Source organism: Thalassophryne amazonica, chromosome 12 (genome assembly GCF_902500255.1).
Source record: "Thalassophryne amazonica chromosome 12, fThaAma1.1, whole genome shotgun sequence".
Lineage (NCBI taxonomy): Eukaryota > Metazoa > Chordata > Actinopteri > Batrachoidiformes > Batrachoididae > Thalassophryne > Thalassophryne amazonica.
Genome location: NC_047114.1, coordinates 96124558 through 96141214, shown reverse-complemented (window position 1 = coordinate 96141214; position 16657 = coordinate 96124558). Strand labels below are relative to the sequence as shown.

The window sequence follows — 16657 nt, the reverse complement described above, 5'->3', positions numbered from 1 at the left end:
CACGGCAGAGATCTGAAAATGTGCACCGACGGTCCCCATCCAACCTCTTGGAGCTTGAGAGGTGCTGTAAAGAGGAATGAACAAAACTGCCCAAAGATAGGTGCACCAAGCTTGTGGCATCATATTCAAGAAGACTTGAGGCTGTAATTGTTGTATCAACAAGTATCGAGCAAAGGGTGTGAATACTTACGTACAAGTGAATTCTTATTTTTTTTATTTTTAATAAATTTGCAAAGATAAAAAAAAAGAAAAAAAAACTTATGTCATGTTGTCATTATGGGGTGTTGTGAGTAGAATTTTGAGGGAAAAAAATCTGTATACTCCAGTGCGACATATTGAAAATTCACAACTTTGTCATTAATAATAGCAATTATAATGACAATTTATACAGAACTTTCCCCGGAATCAAAGGCCACACAACATAAACTCCAAGAGCCAAACAATAAAAAAATACACTACAACAATGCACAAAAATCCCAAATTAAAGAGCTCATAACACAGAAAAAGTTGCAACTTATCGTCTGGTATGATTCATAGTCTGGAAGATACAGTAAATATACTCACAAAACACATTTAACTCAATTACAGATGAATGTGTTCGAGGCCAGGATTAATCTGTTGTTTTACACATTCCTGCACATACTAACCACTGCACAATAAAGAAGGTTTTGGAATGCAGCAATGCGTGCACACAAGAGTAATATTGTGCACAACTTATCTAAGCATGCACAATATGGGATCATCATGCATGTTCTGCCAGATCACCTCTACTCATTCTTGATATCTGATTGCTTTCTGTACACTGCAGTAGCTGGAAATCTGCAAATATGTATGACTTTTGCCGATAAGAAAAAAAAATTTTTTTTTGTCATTTTAAAGTGGGTTGAACTCCCTTGCAATCCATTTCAAGCACTATTCAAGATTTATAAGCATCAATATTCTTGTTAATTGAATTTCTATGGTTTTAACAGTGTAATAACACTATTGTATTATGCATAATTTACAGTGAATCAAAAAGACCCACATATCTGCAATCGCCTGAAAAATATGCCAAAAGCACTCTGGGAAACTGGCAGTAATGTATGCAGGAATGACACTTCCCAGACCTGGGCCTTTATGTGTACAGTGTAAGCATGACCTGGTACCAAATTTTGATGCTGAGCATAAATATACAGTATTGCCGACCTCTGTGGACATGTTATTTCAGTGTATTTTTTTTGTTACACATTTACATTGATGATTACACTGTCTGCATTCTTCTACAGTTACTGTAACTTTGCACTGCATTACGTCTGCCTTTGACCCAACTCAAATATTGAGCCATTTGCACTGTTTATTCTATTTACAACATACTGACTGCACGTTTACTTATAGTTGTGTATGTATAGATAGTGGGAAAATAAGTATTTGACCCCCTGTCAGTTTTGCAGGTTTTCCCACCTACAAAGAATGGAGAGGTCTGTAATTTTTATTGTAGGTACACTTCAACTGTGAGAGACAGAATCTAAAAAAAAATCCAGTAAATCACATTGTATTATTTTTAAATAATTAATTTGCATTTTATTGCTTAAAATATGTATTTGAACACCTACCAACCAGCAAGAATTCTGGCTCACACAGACCTGTTAATTTTTCTTTAAGAAGACCCTCTTATTCTGCACTCTTTACTTGTGTTAACTGCACCTGTTTGAACTTGTTACCTGTATAAAAGACACCTGTTCACACACTCAATCAATCACACTCCAACCTGTCCACCATAGCCAAGACCAAAGAGCTGTCTAAGGACACCAGGGACAAAACTGTAGACCTGCACAAGGCTGGGATGGACTACAGGACAACAGGCAAGCAGCTTGGTAGAAGACAACAACTGTTATGATTATTTATTAGAAAGTGGAAGAAACACAAGATGACTGTCAGTCTCCCTCAGTCTGGGATTCCATGCAAGATCTCACTCTGTGGGGTAAGGATGATTCTGAGAAAGCTCAGAACTACACAGGATGACCTGGTCAATGACCTGAAGAGAGCTGGGACCACAGTCACAAAGATTACATTAGTAACACATGGTTTAAAATTCTGCAGGACAGCAAGGTCCCACTGCTCAAGCCAGCACATGTCCAGGCCCGTTTGAAGTTCACCAGTGACCATCTGGATGATCCAGAGGAGGCATGGGAGAAAGTCATGTGGTCAGATGAGACCAAAATAGAGCTTTTTGTAATCAACTCCACTTACCATGTTTAGAGGATGAGAACAACGCCAAGAAAATCATCCCAACCGTAAAGCATGGGGGTGGAAACATCATACTCTGGGGGTGCTCTTCTGCAAAGGGGACAGGACAACTGCACCGTATTAAAGGGAGGATGGATGGGGTCATGTATTGCAAGATTTTGGCAAACAACCTCCTTCCCTCAGTAAGAGCATTGAAGATGGGTCGTTGCTGGGTCTTCCAGCATGACAATGACCTCAAACACACAGCCAGTGCAACTAAGGAGGGGCTCCGTAAGAAGCATTTCAAGGTCCTGGAGTGGCCTGGCCAGTCTCCAAACCTGAACTCAATAGAAAATCTTTGGAGGGAGCTGAAACTCCAAACCTGAAAGATTTGGAGAAGATCTGTATGGAGGAGTGGACCAAAATCCCTGTTGCAGTGTGTGAAAACTTGGTCAAGAACTACAACAAACGTCTGACTTCTGTAATGGCAGACAAATGTTTCTGTACCAGTTGTTAAGATCTGTTTTTCTAGGGAGTCAAATACTTGTTTTATGCAATAAAATGCAAATTAATTATTTAAAAATAACACAATGTGATTTACTGGATTTTTTTTTTTAGATTCTGTCTCTCACAGTTGAAGTGTACCTACAATAAAAATTACAGACTTCTCCATTCTTTGTAGGTGGGAAAACCTGCAAAACTGACAGGGGGTCAAATACTTATTTTTCCCACTGTAGGTACGCTTTGTTGCGTGTCACACGTTTACACTGTGGTCTGAGAGGAAATGCCATTTCAATCCTTTCTATGTCTCATACATATGGCAGTGCTGACAATAAAATTGATGTTGATTTATGAGTTCACTGCTAACTGTTGTCAGAATTACAGAATAAGTTAAAAAGAAAGTGTCAGAGCAGCACCTCGTTTAACAATCACCCTTGGGGGCTTGTTTTTTTTCCTTTAAAATAGCCATCCCAGCAACGTCTTTTTCAGGGACGTCCCTGCTTATTTCAGCAAGACGATGCCAAACCACATTCTGCACGTGTTACAACAGCGTGGATTCGTAGTAAAAGAGTGCAGGTACTAGACTGGCCTGCCTGCAGTCCAGACCTGTCACCTATTGAAAATGTGTGGCGCATTATGAAGCGCAAAATACGACAACGGAGACCCCGGACTGTTGAACAACTGAAGTCATACATCAAGCAAGAATGGGAAAGAATTCCACCTACAAAGCTTCAACAATTAGTGTCCTCAGTTCCCAAACGCTTATTGAGTGTTGTCAGAAGGAAAGGTGATGTAACACAGTGGTAAACATACCACTGTCCCAGCTATTTTGAAACGTGTTGCAGGCATCCATTTAAAAATGAGCAAATATTTACACAAAAACAATAAAGTTTATCAGTTTGAACATTAAATATCTTGACTTTATGGTGTATTCAATTAAACATAGGTTGAAGAGGATTTGAAAATCATTGTGTCCTGTTTTTATTTACATTTTACACAACGTCCCAACTTCAATGGAATTGGGGTTGTAAATGCACATTTTCCTGCTAAAACCCAGATGCAGAAGAAAGCCAATTATATGTGATTTTTGGTTTAAAATTTGTGGACTCTAGATGATAATTTTATGTTTAAAACAAAACAGAATACTAAATATAAATTGTACTTATTTCAACAACAATCATCCATCATTCCTGCAGCAGATTTCATGTTAATAATCAAACTAACTCAACATTTACCTTTCTGTGTAATTTCTTTGACCGAAACATGCCCCTGAACATTAAAATCTCAAAAACAACTCCAAATGCCAAGACATCGCTGGACAGCAGCATTACACAGTCAAATAAGGCAATTTCATCCTTATTTGCTGATTTAACACGGTTGTTAAACATCCAAAATCTCTGCATGACGGCTCGGCACAACACTCAGCATGATGCAAGCAGAGACTCACTCCTCCACCCTGAGGAATGGCCAGATAATACACACTCCCACCAACAGACCTGATCGCATTTTGGCCATCTGCATGTACACACAGTACGTTTATTTTAACGTCACAGTACGGGCAGTAACCGCAGCGATGGATGTGCTGGTGACAAAATTTCCTGGATTTATTTATATTGAACCCAGAGAAAGAAATTCATGAGGTACTTGTAAATACTAACTCTGAGCTTTAGGTACCACATAAAAATGACTTCAAAAAGTGGACTGCATGCTTAATTTTGATTTTGCCATAAACACAAACTCATATCAGGCAGAGAGCAGCACGGGAACAATGCTATGTCTCACACCGGGGACTCACCTTTACACTGGAAAGCCTCCTTGAGGTTGAGCAGCACATCAGCAAACCACCGAACATCACTCACAAGCTGCATAATGTACTCAGGGTCCACTCCTGGTGCGCCCACCAGGCGAGACGTGAGCTCAATGCTGGTCAGAGGATCGGAGGTTTTGGAGTTGCGGCCCATATCTAAAGTCTTGGTGGATACAGATGATAGAGATCCTGCGTGGGGCTTGGAAAGGTATCTTAGCAGATCCTGGGAGTGCTTAATCCCACCACTACCACTGCTGCTGCTCTTGCGAAGCATGCCAGCAGCCAGTGCGGTGCCACCCTTATCGGAGAGCACAGCAGGCCGGTTAGCGCCTGAAATCTCCACCCTCTCCTGGTCCCTGGATGGCTGACACTGAAGACAGAAGAGAGAAAACAGTCGGGATGATATTCATGCCTCAGAGCGGTTAACACAGGTATGCAGTGTGTTTTTCCATGACAAAATTAAGTCTGATTTTTCCAGAGTGGAATTATGGAATACCTCAGGGCTATGTCCTGGGTCCACTGCAATTTTATTTCTATGAAGCGCTACTCAGTCAAACTAATTATCAGATTGGTGACTAGGTCTGACTACCTTCTATCACTGAATGTAGCTAATATTGCATAGACCAGTATTATCTAAGGCTGACAACACTGAGAAATTGATTCTTACCTTTGTATCTTCAAAACTTATGTTTGAGGCCTGCCCAGTTCTATGATTAAAAATCTTCATATAATCTAGAACAGCTGTTCAGAGTTTTGACTAGGATGAGGAAATTCGATTATATCAACCCAGTGCTGGTTTTTCTTCACCAGCTTCCTCTCCATGTGAAGGCAGATTTTGAAGTTCTGCTGTCAACAAACAAAATACGGGGTGGATATGTTCCTGCAAAATCTTACTTAAGATCTTGCTGCACATGGCTTAAGTTTCTTAATGCAAGTACATGCAATGACTTTAAAAATATTCAAAATGCATATTTTAACAAAAGCACAGTAACTGCGTAAAAGTATCCATACATTGAGGCATCGCTCCCCCCACCCCCCACCTTTTTAATAAAAGTTGCTTAAAGGCCCATCCTAAATTGACTTATTTATTTTTATTAAAGCCGATGAAAACGCGCACGCTAACAAAGTAATTTCATGGCCTACAACACATCGTAAAAAGTCATCAGTGTATGCTGTTAACAGGCGCATGACAATGACTTCAATTTTAGAGTTTGTAGCACAAGAGTTGTGCACAAGGTGGAAAAGATCTGGCACTAAACAGGTGAGTTATCTGTGATGAAATCAGACATTTTACTGTGCACTCTGACAAATGTTGTAGTGGCCATGCTCATGCATCTGCCCACCCCCTTTTCAGGCATAATTTCATGTGGAACCCCCAGGGTGTTCCAGTGTGCGAGTACGATAATCAAGACATTGTGTAACTTATCTCTAATTTAACATGTCAGCAAAACAGTACCCAAACTCTGTGGTGAAAAATACCCCATACACAGAGGTGGTGCCTCTTAAGATTTATAAAATAAATAAAAATAATTTCTAACAAACATCCTGTTTCTGTGTCTGTTACTTTAAATGCCATTACTATTAATACTGTAGCGTACGCAAACTGCGAAGTACTATTAGTACAACATCTGACATCACGGTTCCCCTTGGTCACATTACCTAGCTACAACAGACCGAGGCAAAGCCACCAGCTGCCATTCATCTTACTCAGAGTGGGTGTTTTACAGCAACAACAAACAAGTGATCACTCCGATGCCTGCTATGTGGAGCAAAAAGAGATAAGTCATTTTATGCAAATGCTGAGCAATGCAACATGGTGACTGTCAGTCTGACTGAAGGTAGCATGAAGTATGTGTGATGGTTATACTTCTTTCTAATAAAGTTCACCTTTAAACTGTAAAACATTAAGCCTCAATTGCATGTCTTTGTCATAAGGGTGTTATAATGAGATGTTGGGAATCACTGCAATTTCTTATGTATACATCAGCATATGTGCAATACATTTGCAAATGTGCAATATAATCCAAAGTGTGCAATATACATGGAAAATGTTACCATTCATAGCAAAATGTTAACCATTTTTAACCTGCGTGTCTTTTTTTGCACTATTTATCTTAGTACTCTATTTTTTTATAGTGTTATCTACTTTTTATAGAGAAAATGTATCCTTGAATGAATGTTTGAGTGTTTTGTATTGATACACAAAGTAGAGCAGTGCTCCTAATTTCATTGTATGCTGTGTCTACAATGACAATAAAGCTTCTATCTATGTATCGGAATGATAAATTTTACTTTTACTCCCTAATACCTGTATTGGAAGAAAATCCACAGAAATGAACGTGCTTCCTCTCTTTCAAATTATGGATGTTTCTCCTGCTGGAACCCAAATATGTGATCCCATTACATATATCACAAAAATCTAATGTAAGCTTTTGGAGGTCTAAATTTTGCCCTCAGGGGTTGAATTTACAGTCATAGAACTGAGACTTTGCAGATGTTTCAAAGGAAACGCCAACTACATGTAACTATAAAATGTATATCAATACAGACTTTGGACAAATCAACCCCTTTATGGTTATCGTTGTTTTACTTAACTACAGTTTAAAAATGTTTTTCTAATATTTCTGTCCCTCCAACACATTTCCAAAGTTAGAAAAACACTACCACAGACCCACAACATTACTATTTAACTAAATTAAACAGAATGTATGATCTAATTTGCTGCTAATTACATTTATTTAAAGTATTTTTAAAATTATCTGTAAGGATTTGTTGTTAGCCAACTAGCTAACAAGTACAGTACAGTATAAAATAGCAACTTGTGAAAGCGAACATTTCACAATAAAAACAATTTTTAAAAAGTCCCCAAAGCAAATGTAATTAAAAGATCCTCACTGCTACCAACAAAAACACGCATAAAAGTCGGGACTTGAGTTTACAACAAAAACTAAAGTGATTCAGCCCAAATCTGTCGACACGGGAGTCGCTTTGATGGACCAAAATAAGCTCTTTAAACGTACCTGCTGCACAGTTTCTTAACATATTGGCCTCAAATCCGTCCAAACGTTTCGTAAATGTCCTCACGGAAAACTCAGAAACATTTCGGCTCAGGAAAAAAAAAAAAAGAAATAAAGTAAGAAAGGATAAGTAAGAAAGGATAACTGCTGCTCTCCTCACTGTACACTAAGAGCTCTGCTGCAGTCAGCCAACTCTCAAGTCAGTGTAGTTTACGCGTCGGTTTGTCACGTGACGCTCCAGACACATTTTGATTGGACAACTCCTATCCGCGGTTTTGGTTTGGTGCATTAAAGTACTGGCGGAATTTAAAAATCTATTTTTTTTAAGTTACATTACGGACGTATTCGTGCAGTTTTATATGCTATTTTGTCTAGAATATTTAGACATTTTCACCTGCTGATGACGGGGTAGAATGAACACTTGTAATATTGTTCCTCCCGCAGCCTGTGGTTTCTCCACAGCACGGCACTGTAATGTTTTTTTTTTCCTCCCACCCGACACGACTGTAACTGTAACATTGTGTAAATCACTTAGTTTTATTAATTATGAAACACATGAATTAAGGAACTTTTACAGTTACTTTACACAGTATATTTGAGGCGCTTTGACATGCCTGACAGAGACAAATATGAAAATATTGTTCTGCACACACAAAATAATCCATATTTACTGATGCTGCCATCTAGTGTACAAATGTATGAACTTGTGTCACGCTTTTTTTTTTTTTTTGGCCTAACTACAATTTTGTTTGAAGAACTGATGTCGGTTTCATTAGTCTGCCAACTCCATTGCTGTTTTTATTGGTTGGTACTGTTGCATAGTGTGGCCCAAAAGTATTTGGACAGTGACTCTACTTGTCATTTTGAGACTGCTCTGCACACTACCACAGCTGGATTTAAAACTGCACAAACAGGATGGAATTTTAGTGAAGACTTTAAGCTTTATTTCAATGGGCTCATCAAAATGATCACATTAACCATTTAAGAACTACAATACAGTAAATCCGTAACAGTGCAAAACAGACTGGTGAGGGAAGCCACCAAGTCACCTAGGATAATTCTGGAGGAATTATAGGCTCTGTGGCTGATTGGAGAAACTCTGCATAGTGCTAATTTTGTGTGCTGCATCACCATTCACAGCTCCATGGTGGTTAACAGATCAAATGAGGGCTTGAGGCTCCCACATGCCAAAACAAACTGAAATGTCACTTTTCATTTTTTGTTATTTAAGAAAATCCTTCTCTGTTCCACTCCATCATGAATCTGTAACAGCTAATACAATGTTGCACTGTGCAGTTTCTCCAGTCACAACCATACAAGCCTGTAACTTCATAATTGTTTTGGTGGCTTCCCTCACTCACCTCCTTCTTACGGTCACTCAGTTTTTAAGAACTACTAACTCCAGTGATTTGTATGAACACTAATCTTGGTAGTTTGTCCAATTATGTAAGACCTGTGAAAATGAGAGGATACAAAAAAGCCAGAATTTTGAAATAGTTGTCATATTTTTTATTCCTACTTGGTTGAGTCTTTTATTGCAGATTTTTCATCTGCTTTCCTTCATATACAAGTTTTGAGTAGGGCATTCTCCATGCATTTGAGAGAGAGATTTTATGTTATGATCCAAATTCAAGTTTTGTCTCAATGGGTTTTACTGGTGGTTTGTTTTTATTATGTGAAACTAAATTTGTTAAAGCACTATGAATTACTATTGGTACTAAAAGGTGCTATATAAATGAAGTCATTATTGAATTAAAGCTGAATGCCCACACTACAGACATCATTGTATAATTACAAAAATTACAAGTCACTGTCCAAATACTTATGGATCCAACTACTTCAGCACCATAACACATATTCACAAATAAAAATTCAACTCACAGTTTTAATCAGTGTTCATCTTTATTTCAATATACAAAAAGATGGATGTATTATCATCTAGTTTATATTTCTAAGCATTTAAACTCACATATAAAGTTTTCATTCACACTTTTTAAAATTTTTTTTTTTTTTTAGTAAAACCATCAACACACAGTTCACATAAACAGGGAACATCACACAATCCAGTCCAACATCCACTCAACCAAAAACAAACAAAAAAACCCATGATGATTAAAAAAAAAAAAAAGGTTTCGCGGGATTCACACATGAAAAGGAAGAAACCTTTAACATTTGACAATATTTACACATTTTATTGATTTGTATTTTTTTTTTAAGAGATGTTACTGTCTCAGTGTTTGTGTTGCTAATGAGGTACTGCATGAGGTAACTGGTTATTCTGTTCAGAAGAGCTGCGTGTGAGACATTTGGAGTTAACCGATCGCCTAACGTGATCGATGTTTCCTGGCACAATATGTGAAAGCACCCGGGTCACGGAAAAATAAAAATTAAAAATGTCAATCAGAGTGTATCTCTGTAGCACTTCATGTGTTTTATTGATGGGGGGGGGGACCTTCTAGGGGAAATGAGGAGCATTTAACTGATCTGAAGCCGAGTTTATGACTTTGAACAATGATATTTTAATGACTATTGCTGTATAATAAATATTGCTGGACTGCTGGATCACTCACATTATCTCCTAACAGGGAGGGACTACGTTAGTGTGATTATAGACACGTCACCGAGTTCACTACGACTTTACAGTTTTCTTTTACGTTCTTTATCAAAATAGTACAGATCACAGTAAAAAAACAAAACAAAACAAACAAAAAAAAAAACATCTTTCCACAGCACAAAGAGCACCACAGATGAACCTGTACGTTGTCTAATCTGGCTATACTATCGCGTCAGCAGGTTATATTTGAGGTAATACTGTTAAAACCGGCGTGCCTGCACAGGAGCCAATCACAACAGCCACCCACACAGACCCATTCCAGAATATACATCTTATACTTATTTTTTTTTTAAGTTGTTGACATACACGGCTTTCCAATAGAAGTGCTACCTACACAGCTTCTGAACCAGACAAACTGATACCGTTATCAACACATCAGTAAAACACAACCACCATTCTTAACAATTAAAAAAATATTAGGCCTATTTTAATATATATATATATTTCTTTTTATATATATATATATATATATATATATATATATATCTTGGGGTGGAATTGTCCATTTCTGTGAAATGGTAAGAATAATGCCCCGATATTGCATTAAAAAAAAGAAATGAGTGTTTGAAAGATGTGTGTTTGGGTCTATTTACAAGAATTTTTCCATTCTTTTTAAAGTTCGTACAGCATCAACACAATGACAGCTGGTCAGTTGCCATTATCATTATTAAAGGGCAACTCCAGGACTTTACAAACTAGGCAGTATTTTTTTAAACAATTTCACTCAGGACAAAATGAAATTCATAGATATCGTATTGATTTAGAACACAAACACCATTATGGGCTAACCAGCTATTTAAAATGTGCGGGGGGGGGGGGGGGGGGGCGCGGGGGCGCGCTGCAAGCTCATGACATTAACTGAACAAACGTGCATGTTTTTCTCACTTTATGTAAGTAAATTTGTACTTTATGATGACCAGTTATGCAGTCAGCCATAAACCTTCGAGCAGTGCTTCTCAAGGTGTGGACTGCATACCCCTAGTGGTCATAAAGCTACTGCAGGTGATCTGCAAGAGATCATTTAAAAATAACTAAAAATGCCTTTGTTCTCAATTTTGTAACAAAGTTTAAAATATAGGACAGCACGGTGACTTAGTGGTTCGCGATGTTGCATCACAGCAAGAAGGTCATGGGCTCAATTCCCACCTGTGGCCTTTCTGTGTGGTTTGTATGTTCTCCCTGTGGTTGCATGGGTTCCGCCCACATCCAAAGACATGTAGGTTAGGTGGATTGTAAAATTGTCCGTAGGTGTGCGTGCAGGTGTGAGTGTCCTGGCGCCCTGTCCAGGATGAACCCCACCTCACACCCTATGACTGCTGGGTTAGGCTCCAGTGACCCTTAACTGGAGCAAGCTGCCGAAGATGAGTAAGTTAGTTTAAAATATATTAAAAAATTAGTTTTTAAAACAGTTAGTAAGAGTGTAACAATTTATCAATACTAATTAAAAAACAACTACAGGTGCACACAATCAATGGCTCAAGTTTGACATCATGAATATGTGAAGTCTTTTTCACAACCAGTTCAGCATCTCCAAACTATCATAAAAGTTGAGAAGACTGATCACAGGAATGACAACTTTGCCTGTGACCCTAACAACAAAATCAAAATGTCCGATAGTGGTATAACTGATAAATGAACCTGTTACATTCAGCCCACAGTTTGTTAAAACTGTCACACCGGTTCAGAATGGGAAAGTTATGCTTTGCCCACCCTGCTCAGCGTGCAGCTCTCATTGGAGCGACATCTCTGCTATTTGGAAGTGGCTATTTGCACGGCCACCGTGTCCGTAATTCTCATTTGGCTATTCGCACGGCAAGTCTCTGGTGGCAAAACTTGGAACTACTTGTATAAACAAACATACTGCATTAAATGAGGGTCGGTCTTTTGCCACCAGAGTCTTGCCGTGCGAATACTTAAATGAGAATTATGGACAAGACCAAAAAAAAAAAAAAAAAAAATCAAAATCCAAAAATATTACCAGAGTTTTGCTGTGCGCATAGTGAAATGTGGCCACCGCCAAATAAAAAAATCATCAAAATCAAAAAATATTAAAGGAGTTATGACATCTTGAATGCAGTATGTTTGTTTATACAAGTAGTTCCAAGTTTTGCCACCAGAGTCTTGCCGTGCGAATAGCCAAATGAGCGTTATGGACACGGCCGCCGAGCGAACAGCCACGGCCCTGCTATTTTGGCATTGTGGGATAGCTCGCCGGACTACTTGTGCCTGACCCAGCGCTGAATTTGCTGACATGAGAAGATGCTGCTGGATAAGCGTGAGTATTGACTTACGATCATTTAGGCGTAAAAACACACGAGATACATAAGTTCTTGTGCCAAATATACTCCTTATGTTTTTGTTACCCATGAAAATGCATAGACATCTCATCGCAAATACAGCATTGTTTCGGAACTACTTTTTGCGCAGGAATTCATCAAGCATGTCGGCCACGGGCGCGTACTAACACAGAATAAACAGAAACTGTATATTTTTTCGGCCAAAACGAGCGCGTCCACTGTTGGCTAACCATAAGCTAGGGGCACGCGTGAGAGTATGGCTTTGCTATTCATGCTATGCTTCTTCTACACACTGCACTTTCTGCTAATGTATGTGGTGCTGCCCCCAGTGGTGAACAAAAGGCGAGCAGAAGAAGTGCCAATGTGAAGCACACAACTAGTAAAAACCACAAGGTTTAAAATACAGATGAAGGCCCCTAGCTTTTCATGAAATATGTATTTTAAAGTAACAAATGTCAAATTATCATGGAAAACAAATGTGTAAATTAAACAGATGATGCAAATCGCATTGAATCTTTCTAGAATAAAAAGTACTGTTCCTGAAGTGTTTCATAGTTTGTGTATCTTAAGTATGTATGGGATGGTTTAATGAGAGAGAGATACGCAAACCCCAATAATAAGACCTAATAGTCAGTGGATTTACATTGTTTTTCTTTATTATCTGACCTAGGTTAACATAATCTGTATGTAAATAATTCATTTTAGAGTTGTGTGTCATTCAATATTGTGTCTGAAGGTTTGGGTGGGACGATTTTCAGATTTTGTAAGCTTGGGAACAGCTGCCTTAGCTTAGCCTAGCCTAGCTCTTGACACAGCCATCCACCAAGTGATTATGTTAACTGCCAATGAGGGGCCAAATCAATGTTGCACCAATTAATTGTTTTTGTGGTTTTTTTTTTTTTGCCCTGAGTGAAAACATAACCTCAAATTTTCTAAAAATAGAACCCAGGGTAATCCTGGAGTTCTTTAAAAAAAGTTTTTTTTGGGGGGGGGGGGGGGGGGGGGGGAATGAAAAATCTCCACAGACAGAGACCCAAACAACAACAAAAACATTTCAACTACGAAAACACTAAAATACATATAACACGAGTTGATATACACGTACAAAACGCCTGAGGTACTCGTCAGATAATCTGAGGTCAGTCTGGAGGAGTAAGCAGCTGAGAGCTTACCCGGTCAAAAAACAAACAAACAAACAAACAACAGCAATAATAGCCTCACATAATACCACGGACAGTTATCACGTTAGTGTCGTAGTAACAAAGAACACATGTACATCTTCAAATCCTTGAGTATCCTGGAATATTCACAGCAGCATAACAGACATTCAATGTATGGGGTTCATGGGGTGGGAAAACTATGGCATTGCATTTGAGACAAAGGCAACTGTTTTGAGCTTCTCCTTGCATGGTGTACAGTGACTGAGGTATCCAAGACTGGTGTCCAAACCCATCTATTGAACAAAACAGCAATAAAAAGACAAGACATGATGCTGACTCAAGTGTGGATGACCCTTGCAAGGATAAACCCAACTACCTGCCGTGTTCCTTCCATCACACAACATTCAGGGCATACTCTCACAAAGCACGTACACGTACCGAGCCCAAGCATGATAACGTCATCAAAACATGGCTTTAGTTTTGAGAAAGAGAATGGGTGCTACACAGGGTTGCCAGATCTATGCAGCAAAACAGCCAGTGAAAACCAGCACACACACAGACATACACACACAAACCCAACTTGTAGCCTACCTAATGCCAGAAGTAAAAAAAAAAAAAAGAGAAAAAGTTAAAAGTACTCACACTCAGCCATATAATTTGCATTACTTCAAAAGCAGCCAAATTCTGCTAGAAAACTGTAGACCTGGCAACATGGCTCCCCAAACTACAAAAACGGAGTTTGAAACATTACTGACAATCGCTTATTTTGAGTATTTTTATTTATTTATTTATTTTTTGTAGCAGCACTAAGATATGCAATAAATTAAACATGCTGCACATGTGACAAGAATTTCATGGAGGGAGCAGATAAATAAATATATTATGGATTTGCTTGCAGAAGATTCACGTTCATCAATAAGGCAAGATCCATTTTTAACCCAAATGTTGCTGAATGTATTGAGGATTGTATTATCCAAGAAGTAGTAATAATATTAATTTTAATGTTAGATGGAACAGTCACATCAGTGATATGATGTCTGAGATCGGTGCCTTGGCTCAGTTAGCGATCACACCATGCGCATACTGCACCCGAGTCCAACTGAACCACACCCCAGACCACCTCTGCAAGTGGGCCCAGGCACAGTTAAACAGACTGCGATGGAGCTCGGTACGGAGCAGTCGCTCAGTCAAACGAACTGGAGTTTGGGGCGAAACGTGCTCAGGCACAGTACAGATCGCCTAGTGAGAGTACACCCTTAGTCTCCAAATTTTCCTCTCTCACACCAACAAAGACACAGATAAAATAAAGAATGTGTAACACTGCACATCCTGACAGCATCCATCAATGTCCCTGCCACTGGCAAAGGAGAAACCTCGAACGTCTACAAGAATAAAATAAAAATCCAGGAATAAAGTCCATGATAGCGAGTTGGGTAGCTTGGCTCTGAACTTAACAGAAATTCTGAAGAAGACTACTGGATACCTGAGAGGTAGTTCCCCAAGGACAAGGTTCTTGCCCAAAACGTCCAAAGCCCCGCCCACTTTCCCATCCCGTCTCCAGTCGTTACCATTCAAATGAGGGAGCCCGTTTTAGAACTGAGAACCCCTGAGGAAAATGAGTGTACTTTGTCTCACAGTCTCAAAACAGTTCCTCCGAGGTGTGCAGCTCGCCGAGGTTTTGGAGCAAAATTCATTTGCTTGGCTGCAGACGCTCATGACCAAACGGGGTTAAAAAACAAAAAGAAAAGAAAACACATGAGGTAATTAAAATAGACTAACACCAAATAAATACATGAGGTAATGACAACATGTAAGATTTGACACATGAGTGTTATGAGATGTGTCCATCGCATAGCTTATTACTGCTTCATTACTACAGCAGGTGGATGTGTTAGTAAGACCTGACTTCAAACACCAAAAACTAAATAATACCAGTATTGAGATAAAATAGCAGCCACATTCAAGTTGCTAGTTGTTTTATGTTTTCTTTTCTGATACTATATATATATATATATATATATATATATATATATATATATATATATATATATATATATATATATATATATAAAACAGTGATCCACTGAGTTTGGATTTGAAAAATAAAAGTCAGGAGCCTTGGTGAAAGATACGGTCACCCATTCAGGTACTGGACTCTTTGGGAGGTAGGTCCTCATTAGTGAGAGAAGTCACAACGGAGAGGGGACTGTCTGAGGTAGTGCTGCAGGTCGTCCTGGAGATCTGACCAATACGCTCTTCCACGCAGCCAGCGGACAAGCGCGCCTCTGCATCGTGGTCCCAACATTCCTCAATGGTCTCACACATCTGGCACAGTCCCTGCAGCCATAAAACAGATGTTAGGGAAGGGGAGGTGTGGAACTCCACATATTGTATGGAAAATTCTATTTTACTGGATCTGTCTCATTTTCATTAGCTACAAATTGCACATATAAAAGAAAAAACAAAACAAGGTTTCAATAATGAGAAACATTTGAAGTACATAACATACCACTGACTTTTGAATAAACTCATCTACCGCCCTGGGAGTACCAACAGTGTAAGTATCAAGTTTCAACTATGTACTGTTAATGAGTTAATAATGACTTGAATGTGAAACCTTTGACTGATACTGTATGTATGTATATATGTATGTACACTGATAATAAACATCTTTCTTCTACTCCCCTGGAAGTTCTGATGGTGTAAGTATCAAGTGTTACTTTACCATTCAACTTTTTTTTTTGGGGGGGGGGGGGCAAATACAATAATAAGTCTTCCCTCCCCATAAATTAACAAATATCTGCAGAAAACAACCTAAAGGCTAATCAATTAATTTACTCCCTAACAAGTATCAATGGTGAAAGTATCAAGTGTCGATCTGTGATTAAGCTCACAAAACGACACCACCCACCAATCTGCCACACTAGTTGCTTGCATGTATTCTACATTTGTCTGCTTTTCTTTCATTTAGGGTGCCATCGATCAGCAAATATAACTTTACTTTCTGAGCGGCGCACCACTTAGCAGGTGTTGGGAAGAGTTGTTTCCCCCCCCCC

General features: G+C 38.8%; 2 protein-coding genes across 2 annotated transcripts in view; both read right to left on the bottom strand.

Annotated features, from left to right (window-relative positions):
• Positions 1-7686, bottom strand: part of LOC117521113 (rho GTPase-activating protein 29-like) — a 75787-nt gene extending 68101 nt beyond the window's left edge. Inside the window, 2 exon segments of the mRNA XM_034182427.1 lie at positions 4502-4883; positions 7534-7686. Of these exon segments, the coding sequence (XP_034038318.1) occupies positions 4502-4787 (286 nt within the window). The 5' untranslated portion in view covers positions 4788-4883; positions 7534-7686.
• A 4862-nt stretch (positions 7687-12548) lies between these two features.
• LOC117521114 (activin receptor type-2B-like) overlaps positions 12549-16657 on the bottom strand; it is a 36697-nt gene continuing 32588 nt past the window's right edge. Inside the window, exon 11 of the mRNA XM_034182428.1 lies at positions 12549-15938. Coding sequence (XP_034038319.1) covers positions 15744-15938 — 195 coding nt within the window. The 3' untranslated portion in view covers positions 12549-15743. The remainder of the gene's footprint in view (positions 15939-16657) is intronic.